The following is a 17,070-nucleotide window of genomic DNA, read 5'->3' on the forward strand; positions in this document are numbered from 1 at the left end:
AAACACAATGAAACTTTGGCGAATCAAAAAAATACTTGGCGTGCATATGTATGGCATTGAGAATTACATTTGCACCAACTTGGAAAAAAATTGGACAGAGCATATCAAAGTTATAAGAGGTAAAAGACGGACGCACGGACGGACGGACGCACGGACCCCAATCTATAAGCCTTTGGCAGACTTCGTCTGCGAAGGCTAACAAAATCCATCCATGCATGACTGAGATCCGGTTCCGGAATTGTGAAAATACGCGATTTTGATGCATTTTCGGCCTTAAAATGGCCATCATTCAGCTATTGTTAAGCGGATCATGAAACAAATGCACATACATATTTGTGACATGATGTACCTTGTGTGTGTGAAGTTTGAACTTGATCAATCCAAGCATGTCTCAGATACGGATCCAGAACTGAACTCTTTAAAACAAACTGGCCGCCAGTTGGGCATTTCAAACCCGATCCAAAAAAAAAATTACGTGCATCAAGGTCCTATTATGTTTAATGTATGTACCAAATTTGAACAAAATCCGTCCATGCATAACTGAGATCCGGGTCCGGAATGGTGAAAATGTGCGATTTTGATGCATTTTCGGCCTTAAAATGGCCGCTATTCAGCAATCGTTAATCGGATCATAAAAAAAATGCATGAGCATATGTCCCATATAATGTGTGATGTATGAGTGAAGTTTGAACTTAATCGGTCCATGCATGTTCGAGATACAGGTGATCACGGACGGATGGACGCACACAGGGCAAACCATAAGTCCTCGTTTTCGGACTACGTCCGAACGGGGACTAATAAGGGGGGATGGTGGATGTGTTGGTTCGTAAGCATAATTAAGCATTTCCAATGATAAATAGAATATGAACTCCTTAAACAGTATTTGTCAATTATAAACCAAGTGGAAATACACAAACTTTTTTTGAAAGTGAGAGATAACCCATTCATATTGTATGCATTGATACTTACTTTTAAAGTCGGCAAATGTTCCACAGCAGTTATAATATTACCACCAATGTCAAACTGGTTGAACTTCCTAAATACTATGATGCGAACATCAGTGATGTCTTGATTTTCAACCTGTGTGCAAACAAATCAAATTTCATTCAGAAGGACGTATATATAAATTATTTACCACATGTTTCTTCTATTAAGATCATTTTAGTCAATTTTAACATATATATAATACACATTTACAGGTACCTATAAACCTAACTATATACCTATCGCCAAAAAATACTCAGTTTTAACAAGTATACCGGTACATTTTGTACTACTAAAATAACAATAAAATACTGGTGTGTGTACTCGTCATTAATGTTCCTGAGAATGTACTGCAAATGATGAAATGCAAGATTGGTATACCTTAATAATGCGGTGCTCTGGAGCAGCTCTTGCAACATGACCATTCTCTTCTCCTATGGTAACCTTCAGTTCATAAGTGCATTGTGGCTACGAGTGAAACAGAATGGTCATTTAAATATCATCAGCCTTAGAACTGTTCATCTGGATGGTCACATAGATGATAAGAGTAATAACAATCTGTTCATAGACATCAAAAACATGGGAATCAAATTAAATTTATGAAAAAAATATTAAACTAATTTTGATAGGGTACCAGCACAGTCAGGTGAGTTATCCAGGTGATAGTTTTCATGACCTCTAAAAATATTGTCACCTATCATGAAAGCCAATGTGCATTTAATTTTTCCCATATTTTGTCAATTATCATCAATGGGAAACTGTGTTGATTTCGTCTACAATTATTCTAAATATTGATGCAAATTCTGGACAGGTGTGAAAATAATGGCGATGGAATTGTCACATGTCTAGCATGAAACGATTTATGATAACCATGCTGACTGTGAAAACAACATTCATCTATCCACGCTAGCCACATTGAACATCATACTCATGATTAGGTGTTATGTACTACAAAAAAACAAAAGTAGACACTAATTAAGACATCAGGAAAGATTGAAATGTTGGAAAAATGATGCCTAAATTTGAGATTTTACTGTACAAGACATTCATGATTGAGAGAACTGTTTCCTAAAGGTGCATGTATTACTTTAAGGTACAGTGGTTTAATTGTTTCAACCCATCACAGCCTGGTGACGATGCTAATAATAATAATACCTGTAGTCCCCTCATTCGGAAGGTCCCGTCGTGATCAGATATCGTCTCTTCTAATATCTCCCCGCAATTGTCAATGCCCAATGCTTGTATAGAGATGCCAGGCTCTGGTTCACCATTTAACGACATAATTCTGCCGTAACAACTGTAAGAAACAGAAAACAGACTGTCAGTATGTGTTTATTAACGCATCACTTGCTGAAAGCCTTCACATAATTAGCCGAAATTAACAGAAAAATGGCTGACAGCTGATCTAATTTCTTACCTAAACGCAACACGAAAGCCTTTGATTTGTAGTTTGACAGTAGTTCCCTCCAAAACCTCCATCATCTGAGAACTGGGTTCAAATTTGTACTCTTTCATCATAGGACGAAGGAAATACTGTCCTGGTTTCAGATTCCCAAAATGCATCAGTCCTTTATCCTGGGTCAAATTGTTGCTGCGAAAATTACCCCCACTTAGAGATAACAAGACCCCCTGCAGAGGCGTCTCATCTTCATCAAAAACCTTAAAAAAATGTAATGGAGAACACATGGACATTTAAATAAAGAGATAAAATCTATGTTAATTTATATTTTTGGAGGTAAAATTAAGAAAGGTAGTTATATACGTCTGTTTTTAAATCAGTATTTTTAACAATAATAGTTTTTTCCCACCAAACATTAATTTTGCAAAATTTGTGAGTTATTTATCAATTATATGTTATATATTTTCTTGCTAATTTCACATAATTTGAACACATTTTCAAACAGTTAAATTCTACTATTTTTTCTGCCAGGCGTATATATAGTGGGGAATAACGTGATCTATCACAATTGCATTTACAAAATTACCATCATTCACTGTGAAATTATCCAGACATCACATCATTCCCATAGCAACAGTGAATGTAAACTCACCTCAATAATGATTTCACCGAGTTTAAAAGCTTTGAATGAGCCGTGTTTCCCATCAATGGCAGTCAGAATGTAACCTTCCTTGTTGGCACTTACTCCATACTGTAAGCTATCATGCAATGGACCAACTCTGAAAATATCAATATAGAATTCTGGTTGAATCCTGGTTGTAAACCACTTAATTTTCACTGATTTGCAAGATGGCAGTATTTTATTGCATTCGTGAAGACAAAATTTCACGGAAATTACTCGGAAAAATTATATTGATTTTTCACTGACTAATAAAAATTATTTCTCCTACGAAATTGAAGTGATTTACAGTATTCAATATGTGAATGATTGATTTATTACCAGGATCAAGTAAAGAGCTTAATTACGGATATTTAAGTCATGAAGCTCTTCTGAAGGTGGACACTATAGAAATGAACAATGATTGTGTGAAAGTCTGCTGGGATTTGCGTACATATTGGGTCAACTGCAAATTTAATAAACAGCACTCATCATTTCTGAACCTTCAAATCTTCAGATGCATCACACGATTATATAAAATCAAATCTTTATCTGTGATCGAACAGTAAAACCTGACTAAACTTTCTAAATATTCAGGAAATACTTAGTTCATATAGATTGCTTGGATGGACCAAGTTTGATTTTTACACTGATATTACCTGTACTTTCCTGTGTCATCAGTCTTGATGAGTATATTGTGTACATCACTGGCTGGGCTCTCTGGTGTAATCGTGATATCAACATCCCTCAGTGCAGGTACAATGCTACCGACAAGAAACACTCCTAATCTGCCTTCAAATGGTGGTACAACTGTAGGACAGCTTTCTGAAATATGTAACAAATAGTTATTAGTTCTATAGATCTCACTTCACTTTATAATGGCAGCTATTGCATTTAAAGTACTTTTCAAGTACATTTTGTACATACTGATACAATGTCATTAACAGCCTTTTCATCACCAGTATCACCACTTTTCATCCCAAATTTACAAAATAGTCCTGTTTATAGTCTGCACTTTTCTTCAGAAATTGGGACAAAAATAGCCAAGCTTTTTGAGCAAAAACTGAAAATTGGCTCAAATTTTGTTTGTTGGCTACAAAATTAGGAAATATTGAAGAATATAAAAAAAAAGTGCAATAAATTTGGGTGAGGAAGTCTGATTTGAAAAGGTTAATAATAATAATTATCATTCCTGACTTTATATATATTATAGAACCACTGCTTCACAAGTGTATAATAATGTAGACCACACATAGTATACATAGTCAGTTGACTGATATCTGTGCATAAATACAGCCATGAGAGCTTTACGAATTACATTGAGGATGACCAATATTAGGTACATGCACTTACCACTTAGTACAGTGACTTCATGGAGAGGTGGGTAAAATAAGAATTCCGCCGAGGATGGCGTAATGATGAGCTTCTCAGCACTCCTAGAACATTCAAACAAGGTATAAAATTAATTTGCAACTATTTCTAAAAAAAAAAGCCAGCATTTGCATGTACAAGTTAAAAATATATTTCATTGTGGGTATCACAAAATGCTAATTGCAACAATAATGGCTTTGAACCGATCAGATACAATTGTGTTTATCAGTACAATATTATTGGTTTGAAAACAATATCTTTCACTTACCGTGCATAATATGAATACTCATATGTAAAGGGTCCTTTCAGGTCAGCCATTTTGGACTCTTTAGACTTATTTTTGTTCTTCTCATCTTTGCCAGCTGAGGGGCTTTGTTTCACTTTCTCATCTCTTTCAATTTCTTGTTTTGACTTGAGAGGTGTGATGTTGATTGGTGGTTCAGTCTCAATGGATGACCTGTGTAATTAGTGTGTAAAATTTAGTGAGGATTCTATCACAAAAACTCTACAACCAACTTATTCTGCTATTAATGGGTAATGTATTTGCTCTATTAGTAATGCAAGCACTTACGTAAATTTAAGAGATGAGTCTATGGTCAGAATAAGTAAAATTTTATTGATAAACCAATTTTTGGTTCATGTACACTTCTCTCAGAGATGAGTGCAGAATAGAACAAATATGATATTCAATTGAGTAAACAAGCAGCCTCTCGGCTGAGATAGCTCCGCTGTTAGCAATGCACATTTCAATTAAAGAACAGAAGATATTATAAAATGAGCAATATGTATAGTATGTATAGCAATCAGACTTGCGGTTTTCAACAATATTGGAAAATATCACATTTTGTCCGAAAATGACATAAATATTCACCAAAATTAAAAAATTTAAAATATCATCACAAAATGAACAAATCTGAGAGAGGGCCACATGCAGTACCTATATATGTAATATCAAAGTAATCGGACTTGAGGTGTTTTACAAGAAGTCGAAAATATCACTTTTTACCAAAAATGACAAAAATATTCACCAAAAATAGAGAATTTGAGATTTTGACATGAAATGAACAAATCTGAGAAAGAACCATCCAAGGTACTTGCATATCAAATTTGAAAACATTCTGACTTGCGGTTTCGAAGAAGAAGTTGAAATTGTAAAGTTGACGCCGCTGCCGCCGCCGATGGACGCCAACTGACAATCAGTAATATGAACAGCTCCGCTGTGTCGACTTTGACGACAGCGGAGCTTAAAATTCAGCACAATTTCTTTTTGGAAGTATGTCATTAACTTCATGTTGCTTTTCACCTAAGACAAAATATTTTTTTTGGAGAAAAACTGCCTGAAAATTTAAAAATTATATTTTTGAAATAATCAAAAAATAGGTATTTCATCAGAATTTTTTGTAACCAAAAAATCTAGGCATTTGAAGAGAACATTTTACTGTATCATAATCACTATCTTCATGGAGGTTTGACTTGTGTCTTGTGCAATATATAGTTTGGTGATCGTGCATTTTTATCTGGGTTTTGTGAGTAACAGCATAAAATAAAACTATATTGTTGTTTCAACGGCACCAAACTATTTTTAATAGCACGACTATACTAGTGGACATAGCACCAGTAATCCTGCAAATCATTTTATTTACGTAATGGACAAGACTACAGAGATTGAATATTGTAATTTTTTAATGGAATGGAGTGTTGTACTTACTGTATAGTGAGAATCATATCCTGTACCCGCTCATTAGTTACTAGAGTGCCACTCACCAAGTGTTTGACAGCTGTAAACGCCAATATTTCATTGGATGCGCTAGAAAAATAGAGCACGGAATACAATTTCACTATAAAAACAATTTAAGCAACCTTTTCAAGACTCCAAAGCTTTAAGATATATGTGCAGAAAAAAAACACACTTACGTATCATACGTGTAAACATCACGTTCAAACTGATGACATGAATGTGGTGTAAATGTATACTGTCCAGACTGCAGTAAGCAAAACTGATTCAATCCTTTGTCAGCAGTCAGCTTGCCACCACTTTTGCTAGTAGCTGTATGCACATACTCCTACAATAAAAAAATTATATACACATGTATGACATACTTCAAATGTTGAGTATAGCCTGTTTTAGCTAATGGGGACTTTTTCAACAATATATTTATGAGAAACATGAAAATCTACCTTGGCCAAAGGTTTACAGTTACTAACAGTATATTCTCATTTGAGAAAGATTAGAAACAAATTTACTAGAGTTATTATGGACACAAAGAAATTGTTGACGATGATGGCAACAACAACAATGACAGACATGGGCAACATAAAAATCAAATACTGCATTGGTTGCAGAAAAGCAGTCAAAATAAAATTTTAGAGTTCCAAGCAAACACCAAAGACTGGGTGAATGATTTTTGTAGAGGGCAACGGAAAACATTGTTCTATTTAGACAGATCCCTCAGTATAGTATTAAATTTTTACTATGCACTGCTACAATCATAGACCCTCTTGGTTTATGCTACAACTTACCAATATCATGCTATGAGATGTTGTACATTTCATAACAAAACCAGATTGGACGAACTCAACACCTCCAACATCTTTATCAACAACTTCAAACTGCACCGTCTTTTCTTTCCAGCACCACTCGTCCTGAATTACTGTAGCTAAATAAAATGAAATGATTTTGATCATTAGTATTCCGTTTAAACAATTATGGTGACACCGAACTTTTTGAAGTCAAGTAAAAATGTTTGCAATATGGCTACTACTGAAGATTGATCAATACAGTTAGAAGAACCTGGTTTGGTTTGAAGTGGAAGCGCAGGATTTCTTACATGAGAACACATTCTTTGTATTAACATAGAACAAACTGTTATATTTTTACAACCAGATCTTTGTTATTTTATCTTTAAATGTAGTTCCCATTACATTGTTTCATTATCTTGAGCCCCCCCCCCCCCCCCCAGCAAAAAACAACAACAGTAGAACATTTCATAACTGCACAGGACACATCTCTAGCCGTGTCACATGTACTAACTCAGTAGACAGGGTAAGATAAAAACGTGTGTATACACTCACAAATTCGATCATAAAATGACTTTTTTTTAAGACTTTATTACACTGAAATTAGAGTAACTTACCGATATATTTCCCAGGTAGTACGTTATTGATAATAAACGAAGCTTGTTTGGTGCCTTGTGATATCTGGACTGATCTTTCATCGCCATCACGGTCTTTACTTGCTACATTGATGGACAGACTACCACAGACACCTGGCAAAAAAAAATATTGTAAATGTTGAATAACTTTCTATAAATTAACCAATACTGTAGCATATTTTATAAAAAAATGATAAACACTTTCAGTCAGCATAATATTGTATAATACCAGTGCAACCATTATATCATAGTATTTGATTCAGTAACATCAGTTTCCATGACAACCAACTGCACATTGCACAGTTTTATGTAATTTTCTATAAATTCTTGGTTAATTTTAGACAAGCTGGACCTAATTTCCTATTTGTTACAGTTCTTGATCAAAATTGTTTGTAAATAATAAATGGAAAAAAACATTATCTCCGGTATTACCCATGAATGACCTCATCAACATATGTAACAACGGCATCAACGCAAGACTATCTTGCAGTATTACCAGAATTAAAGAATCAAACAAGTCTCAAAAACATTGGAACAGCTCGGTATCAAAAGAAATAATCACCAATAATAACCTTCTACTGTTCAGCAATTATCAGTGTAAATCTTGATATTAAAATCCAGTGAATAATTTTTGCAGGATTTAAAGTACACCACTTTTCATTTATCAAAACTCCTCATGAGCTGAGACTTACCTAGGCATTTGATCAGTCCTGTAACTTTAGCTTTAAACTGCGTAAATATGACATCCTTGAAAGGTTTGTTGGTTATCGTTACACTATGCTGTGCTGGTATGATTTTTAAACCGGCTTCTGCTTCAGTATCCTTCACAATCACCTAGGCAAATGGGGAATGAGAAATTAACTGCAGAATATAAAATTAAACAGGGCTTCTTATCTTAAGTTAAACAATTGACACACCTCGAGTTGGGAGGGTTTTTTTGTCCTTGAAGGGCAGTTACATTAGTGGTGTTCACGCTAGAAATCTCGGCCTGTGCCAAGACACAGGACCGAGTCTGCATGTGCCGAAATGTGTGTGTGAACGGTCAGAACAGAGTCGACACGTGCTGATAAAAAACTGTCTCTGTTCAAATAGATACTCGGGCCGAAACTCAGATTTGCTGCTTGAATGCTAAGTGAACATATATTGATTCACACTAGTATGACATGACGAGGGAGAGGGGTGCAGCTATATCTAATGCTACATCGGCATGAAAAATGAAAAGTAAGTGGGTCTCGACTAAGGAATGCAACTGCTGTAATCTCTCTGCAAACACAAACACACATGCTATTAAAGATCCTAATTGTAGCCATGTTTGTCTAAAGAATTAGAACGTTTTTGTGTCAGACGTCAGTTCCAGACATTGAATGTCACTATTTGTGTAGCATTTTGCCACAGATACCATATTCCAGCGCTGTGCGACCATCTACCTATCATTATGTCAGGCCTGGTCGAACACAAGAACCTGTACACCTTAACCAAAGTCACATTCGTTAGTGAAGAGTCTTGTAAGAATTTTATAATAACTATGATACCAGTGACCAGTAAAGGATAAGAACCTCCAGTACTATTAAAATGAAATGTATGTAATGGTCAATGCAGGATATCTACTTTTCTTATTACATAGTTTTTACACATTTTGTGTTTTTTTCTTGTTCTGAGAGTGATGTTTCACATATCTGCAAAGAGTGAGTGTAACTTCAATTATTAACTGTGAATTTTATGAGTTCATTGGAAATGCAGTTAGTCAACAGCACATCAGAGGTTGTACAATTATGGACAAGTCCAATGACTGGAACTGCTCATGACATCCCATAGTATGTGACACTTGCATAAATCTGAATGGGTAATGAGATATTACTAGCATCGTATCGAGATGATAGAGGAGTGAGACAAAGTAAGTCGATCACTGCTTATATTTTAGGCTACAGTTAAATGTATTTAGTTTAGTATACAATGTATTTCATGTAGTAAGATTATCAGGCGGTGTCAAGCATCGGAGAATCAACCAATCTGTGTAGTAATTTTACAGTGAAACCTGTCAAACCTGACAACCAATGAAAAAGCATAGATAACAGTTAAGTATATAAACTAGTTTATAAGGAAAGATCTCTATACAAGGGTTTCATAAGATTTAGAGCAGGGGGAGAGGAAGAGGTGTCAATTAAAAAAAATGGGAGGGAAGCAGGCTTCTGTTGAAAAGCATCCTATAAAATGGTCAGTTATGTTTACCCATGCAAACAATGAAGGCTGTGAAAGCATTAAAATTAATGGAGAAACGACACACAGTATACACTTGTAATATTTGTAAATATCACACATAATTCTATGGCTGTACCTTAATCACATAATTGCCAGGTTTCACCGGAGAACAGAAACTACCATCAGCTTTGGCTGTCAAGGTGGTCACATGGTCACTCCCTGCAAGGTTAAAGGTAACTTGTCTTTCTGCTGCCATTGGAAAATTTTCTGGAACAGCATCGAGGATGACTTTGCCACACAGATTAAAACTGAAATAAATAACATATAAAGCTATTAATGACACACAGAACAAAGTTAGGTATGCCACTATTACTTAATAATTAAGTGACTGTAATATTCACCAATGTTTTTATAATCTGATGTTTATAGTACCAATGGTATATCTGGTAAGTGTAAGGTACTGTATTTGGTAAAGTAGCTGTAATATCTTGTGCTGTATTTATGTAATAGTTACTTATAGCTGTATTAACTAATGTAACTGGGGTGTATTTGCTGTAACAGATACATGTACCTGTAATACTGTATTACCCCGCGCACGCGCCCCTCCCTGGGCAAGCACCCACCCCCTGTTTTCACAAAAGTTACATGTTGGGGACATCCTCGGTTAAACGCCCAGGGTGATTTTTAGCCGAGAACGGGGTCAACAATAAAGTTTTATTTGTCAAAAACGAACACGTTCGATTTATTTAAATTGTGTGTTTGTTACGGTAGTTCTCTTTTTGGAGTGTGTGGTGACCCTGAAAAGGGCCGCTTTGTTTGTGTTTTTACGTAAAAACTCATTGGAACTTAACGACGTAAGATGAACCATGCAGCATGTGGCGCACACGTTCTGCTTTCTCTTCATTCACGATGAATCCAATATTGCAATATTAAAACGATCCATACCTTGGTGAGTGGTTTGAAGCACTTAGCTTTGGTTTCAAAATGTAGCATTTCGCTGACTGTGAATCCATAACGGGAGCTAGCACTTTTGAGACATCACGTCGTAAACTTGCTACTTTCTTTCCATCCTTCATCACAGCATGTGTATTATTTTTCTGTCGTTGAAGGAAAAACATTTTGCTGACCTAAAGTCCTTTACGATAACCATAATGAGGCATGCCGACGATGGGAACTTGTTGCATCATCGTTATTTTTGTAATTTTGTCATGCGTGTGGGTGCGTGAATAAATCATGTTAATGAGGTCGACCAGAGTTTATTTTCAGTCTGTTTTTTATGTATCGCCATTTGGATATGTTTATGTATTCACAATAGTTTGTAAACATTTCACATCAGTAATAAAAGGTTTATTTGTTTCATAACCCTGTCTGCTATTCTTCAGTAATTACGATGCGATGTATCAATACGTGCATGAACAAAATTATGCTAATGAGGTCATCGCCATCTTGGATTACAAGTGGTAGTTTTTCCCGGCCGTTTCGACTTGCACTGATCACGGTTACCGGTACTAAAAAAGTAACCGTGCATTGATTACAATACTTACCATACTTTGTACCCAATTTCAGTGAGTAATACAACTTCATTCGCTGGCATGCAACAAGTTTTATTCTTGAAATTCAACCATGTGTCTTAGTGTTCCCACAGTTCTTGACCAAGTGCTCACGCTTATTGAAACCTCACATAAATCAAGAAATAAGTTTGTGTACAAAGTGTACAAAAGCATTCCTTTATTTGACCTTATCATACGATCACAAAAACAACTTTTTAAAATCTTTTTTGGGGTGGTCCTCGGGTAAGTGCCCACCCCCAATTTTTCACGATTTTGTATGTTCAGGCCCCTGGACGCATGCCCAGGGTAATACGGTATGTGTATGTTACATAATAGTTTGTCAGGTAATTGTGGTGTATTTGGTGTAATAATACCAGGTAGTAGCTGTGATATCTTGTTGTATTTGCGTAATATAGTTGTGACCATTAGCTATCGATGCGGTATTATCAAGTAACCGAAGTGTAATTAGTGGACTAGCACCAGTTTGTATAATAATAAACCATATTGACTATTAGAAGTGCATATAAACCATTGATCAATAATGCCACCGCCACCGACAAACTGCAGAATTTAAGAAAGTATTTAAACAGACCCAAAGTTTCAAGTAAATAGCACAGTCAAATTTGTTCTCACTTTTGTTTTTGGTTGTGTGTGTATTTGCTTATGCTCTATGCAATATAAAAGTCCAATGAACCTACTTTAAGAGGCAATGATGACAAAGTGCACCACCCAGGAACTCAGGTCTCTTACCTCATAGCTGTAATATCGGGCAACTGTGGCGTATTTGGTGTAATTTTCACTGTCATTGCATCAAAGAACACATCATCTATCTGGGCTTCCACTACATAGGAACCTGATGTAACTTTATCCAGTCTGTACATGCCAGTTGCTTCACTTAGTGTCTGTGGTTTACCATCCAGCTTAATGGAGACTCCAGAGAGACCAGAACCCTTTGTAAACACAAGCAGATTGATATATTGAGCACCGGTTGAAGTTATGTTTCTAGTCCAATATTGTCCACAGTTTTGGGAGGGTCAAATTAATGAAAAATTAACATACAATGCATCTTTTATTTTGCATATACCAAATTTTGTTTATTAGTAGAGCTTGCGCTTAACGTAGATGATAGACATGTCTACAATCAAAATAAAACATATTTAATATTATATATAATACATGCAATTGTTGGTTGATGTGTGCATCTATTGGAGATGCACTCCCACTAGAACAAATATGGTATAGTAAATTGATTCCACAGGAATGAATGTTAAAATACTGTAAAATACTTTATTTTAGCTGGAATTAATTTTCACTGAAAAGACATTTTTGGTGTTTTGTATGGAGTTTAATTTCACTGATTTTTGGAGAGTTGAATGTACAACATAAGAAAAAAAAGTATATTCGCTGGATTTCATTTTCATTGAATCATATCTTCAGTGAAAATTAGATATTTTACTGTACCTACAATTTGTTAACAAAGGCACTGGGAAAATACTCATGCGCTGCAACAAATTTGCATATAAGAAAGATGTTAAAGCGGGGAGTAGTCACCAGCGCATGCGACAGACGAAAAGAGCGTGTAGTTGTTTTCAAACAAGCGTGTACCCAAGAGCCTTTTCGTTTTTAGCATGTGTTATCGTTACTTGGTACTCAATTCCTGTGCATGCACATGTGACGACCACTCTGCTTCAATTGATGACTATATCATGTTAATTCATTTTCAGACTCACGTTTCCAACAAATGCAAGCATGATTCTTGTAATGCTTTAGAAAGAACCCTGAATACAGAATTGTTACAACTTCATTTATGTGTCATCTTTCGTAAACACAGTACCACAAGTATATACTGAATCGCAACGCAATGACATGTTGCTACCACAACTTACTGAATGATAGATGAAACGCGATACATGCAAACTTACCTTGACCCTGTCCAATACTTTTCCAGTCACTGAAAATCCTTCCACTTGGAAAATGGGCTGTAAAAATAATAACAGATACTGACGTAAATATGGAGGTCAAAGGTTGATAAAGTCAATGTACAGGAATAAATCAAAGAGTCAACCTCCATGGTAATGAACCTGAAAATCGGCAATCACAGGCCTGCCTGCAAACTTGAAATGGCTCTCCTGAGCAAGGTAATGGTTTAGATTGGGGGAGCTACACTATTGAAATCTTTTCAAAATGACATGGATTGAATTGAGTGATAATTAGCTTTTCTGAGTAAGGTTGGCAGTCAGTCTTTTTGCACAACGTTAAAAAAAACAAAGCCATGCATGGCACAGTCCCCGTTAGTTATTGAATTTAAGATATATAGTTTTGTTTATAGTAATATAGCTGGAATATAACCATGTCAGGAATATGATTATGATGATTGTTTAACATTAAAATGATTGACATTTCTATCTGATCGTCAAATGAGTACTTGTCCATATTGAGAGATATTGCTCTGGATAAGCATTAATTAAAACAAAATCAGCGATTTTGAATACATGTATATGTCTATAACATGATGTATAATGAATATATACAATTTGAACATAATCAGTCAAAGCATGTCAGAGATATGGCTCTAGAAGCCCATTCATTAAAACAAAATGGCCGCCAGTCAGCCATTTTGAATCCAATCTGAAAAATAAAATGCATCAGGAAGCCGTAACGTCTAATGTATGTACCAAGTTTGAACGAAATTTATCCATAAATGCCAAAAATGCTTGATATTTGATGATTTTTTAGCATGCACGACCACATGGAAGCAGAGGTCAATCCATATGTCCCCGTTTTCAGACTGCGTTCTAACGGGGACTAAAAACGGCTCTCAGCACTAATGTACATCAAAAGATAATGTTTGTTTCCTATTACTTACCTCAAGCTTGACACTTTCAAATGACACATCAAAGTTTAGTTTGTCGGGTACAACATCAAATGTAATATGTTCCCCTTTGTAAAATGGTATCTATGGTGACAAGGAAGAAAGAAATCTAATGTCATCTAATAATTACTTAGCGGAAATCAAACAACTGCTATTAATCAGCAAACTCTTGGACAATACTTATAATCTATATATAAAACTTCACAGACTGCTGTGTGACATTTACTGAAAAATGTTAATAGTTCATATGGCAAGTTAGTACGTTAACATTCACAGGCACTACATGCATATATTGAATGGCAAAACAGTCTTTCCACACGAGTGTGATCTTGCCACAAAATCAACTTCTCATCTCAATATAGCGCCATGTATTGTTGGTACAACTGTGGCAAAGAAATGAAAAGTGCATACATAGCTATGATATTTCGAGTCAATGGTAGATATTACGTATATACACTACTTACCAACCAATAGTGTCCCGATGGTAGACTAGGAAAGAGAAATTTACCATTTTTATCTGATTCTACGTTGCAAAGTAACTTAGATTGTTCTGCACTGGTAAAGCCTTTAACCGGTGTAAAATCACATCCGTGTATGTCCTATAAAAACAACAAACATGGTTTAAGTACATAATCATGAAAGATTTCTTTAAGCTATCCTCTGTGATTGATGCTACATGTTTTGACAGCCGTGAACTTGAGATCTGATATGATCAGTCATCAGACACAGACATCAAGTTCAGCTACATGATTACAATTGTATCGATTTGCTCTATTAGAAGTGCATCTAAAATAAAAGTGCATGCAAGGTAAAATAGTTTATTTTAGCTGAAAAGACTTTTTGGGTGTTTGTATGTAATTTATTTTCACTGATTTTTAAAGAGTTCAATGTAAAATATGGGAAAAAGATGTATTTGCTGGATTTTATTTTCATTGAATCATTCCTTCAGCGAAAATAGCGAGAATTAAATCCAAACAAAAATAAAGTATTTTACAGTAAAATGATCAGAAAATGTTGGCATGTGATAACACATCTCTGACTATCACTTGTTTATAGGGAGAAACAACATCTGGGATTGAGCCAAAAATGGACTGATTGATTGATTGAGACTCCCTGGGTACTCCTTTGATTGAGACACCCTGGGTACTCCTTTGATTGAGACTCCCTGGGCACTCCTTTGATTGAGACTCCCTGGGTACTCCTTTGATTGAGACTCCCTGGGTACTCCTTTGATTGAGACACCCTGGGTACTCCTTTGATTGAGACTCCCTGGGTACTCCTTTGATTGAGACTCCCTGGGTACTCCTTTGATTGAGACTCCCTGGGCACTCCTTTGATTGAGACTCCCTGGGTACTCCTTTGATTGAGACACCCTGGGTACTCCTTTGATTGAGACTCCCTGGGCACTCCTTTGATTGAGACTCCCTGGGCACTCCTTTGATTGAGACTCCCTGGGTACTCCTTTGATTGAGACTCCCTGGGTACTCCTTTGATGGAGACTCCCTGGGTACTCCTTTGATTGAGACTCCCTGGGTACTCCTTTGATTGAGACACCCTGGGTACTCCTTTGATTGAGACACCCTGGGTACTCCTTTGATTGAGACTCCCTGGGAACTCCTTTGATTGAGACACCCTGGGTACTCCTTTGATTGAGACTCCCTGGGCACTCCTTTGATTGAGACTCCCTGGGTACTCCTTTGATTGAGACTCCCTGGGTACTCCTTTGATTGAGACACCCTGTGTACTCCTTTGATTGAGACTCCCTGGGCACTCCTTTGATTGAGACTCCCTGGGTACTCCTTTGATTGAGACTCCCTGGGTACTCCTTTGATTGAGACACCCTGGGCACTCCTTTGATTGAGACTCCCTGGGTACTCCTTTGATTGAGACTCCCTGGGCACTCCTTTGATTGAGACTCCCTGGGCACTCCTTTGATTGAGACTCCCTGGGTACTCCTTTCATTGAGACTCCCTGGGCACTCCTTTGATTGAGACAGCCTGGGTACTCCTTTGATTGAGACTTCCTGGGTACTCCTTTGATTGAGACACCCTGGGTACTCCTTTGATTGAGACTCCCTGGGTACTCCTTTGATTGAGACTCCCTGGGTACTCCTTTGATTGAGACACCCTGGGTACTCCTTTGATTGAGACACCCTGGGTACTCCTTTGATTGAGACACCCTGGGTACTCCTTTGATTGAGACACCCTGGGTACTCCTTTGATTGAGACACCCTGGGTACTCCTTTGATTGAGACACCCTGGGTACTCCTTTGATTGAGACTCCCTGGGTACTCCTTTGATTGAGACTCCCTGGGTACTCCTTTGATTGAGACACCCTGGGCACTCCTTTGATTGAGACTCCCTGGGTACTCCTTTGATTGAGACACCCTGGGTACTCCTTTGATTGAGACACCCTGGGTACTCCTTTGATTGAGACTCCCTGGGTACTCCTTTGATTGAGACTCCCTGGGTACTCCGTTGATTGAGACTCCCTGGGCACTCCTTTGATTGAGACTCCCTGGGTACTCCTTTGATTGAGACTCCCTGGGTACTCCTTTGATTGAGACTCCCTGGGTACTCCTTTGATTGAGACTCCCTGGGTACTCCTTTGATTGAGACACCCTGGGTACTCCTTTGATTGAGACTCCCTGGGTACTCCTTTGATTGAGACACCCTGGGTTCTCCTTTGATTGAGACTCCCTGGGTTCTCCTTTGATTGAGACTTCCTGGGTACTACTCCTTTGATTGAGACTCCCTGGGTTCTCCTTTGATTGAGACTCCCTGGGCACTCCTTTGATTGAGACTCCCTGGGCACTCCTTTGATTGAGACTCCCTGGGTACTCCTTTGATTGAGACTCCCTGGGTACTCCTTTGATTGAGACTCCC

General features: G+C 36.9%; 1 protein-coding gene across 1 annotated transcript in view; it reads right to left on the reverse strand.

Moving 5' to 3' along the window:
* Positions 1-17,070, reverse strand: part of LOC100329044 (nodal modulator-like protein) — a 36,835-nt gene that overhangs the window by 4,827 nt on the left and 14,938 nt on the right. The window contains exons 8-25 of the mRNA XM_006814047.3: positions 14,650-14,784; positions 14,180-14,269; positions 13,236-13,292; positions 12,064-12,263; positions 9,900-10,071; positions 8,257-8,398; positions 7,547-7,678; positions 6,933-7,069; positions 6,327-6,475; positions 6,121-6,219; positions 4,681-4,869; positions 4,395-4,477; positions 3,701-3,866; positions 3,036-3,162; positions 2,402-2,643; positions 2,140-2,281; positions 1,366-1,452; positions 970-1,080 (exon numbers count right to left, since the gene is read on the reverse strand). Coding sequence (XP_006814110.1) covers positions 970-1,080; positions 1,366-1,452; positions 2,140-2,281; positions 2,402-2,643; positions 3,036-3,162; positions 3,701-3,866; positions 4,395-4,477; positions 4,681-4,869; positions 6,121-6,219; positions 6,327-6,475; positions 6,933-7,069; positions 7,547-7,678; positions 8,257-8,398; positions 9,900-10,071; positions 12,064-12,263; positions 13,236-13,292; positions 14,180-14,269; positions 14,650-14,784 — 2,460 coding nt within the window. The remainder of the gene's footprint in view (positions 1-969; positions 1,081-1,365; positions 1,453-2,139; positions 2,282-2,401; positions 2,644-3,035; positions 3,163-3,700; positions 3,867-4,394; positions 4,478-4,680; positions 4,870-6,120; positions 6,220-6,326; positions 6,476-6,932; positions 7,070-7,546; positions 7,679-8,256; positions 8,399-9,899; positions 10,072-12,063; positions 12,264-13,235; positions 13,293-14,179; positions 14,270-14,649; positions 14,785-17,070) is intronic.

The sequence above is a fragment of the Saccoglossus kowalevskii genome, chromosome 6, assembly GCF_978046115.1.
Source record: "Saccoglossus kowalevskii chromosome 6, keSacKowa6.1, whole genome shotgun sequence".
NCBI lineage: Eukaryota > Metazoa > Hemichordata > Enteropneusta > Harrimaniidae > Saccoglossus > Saccoglossus kowalevskii.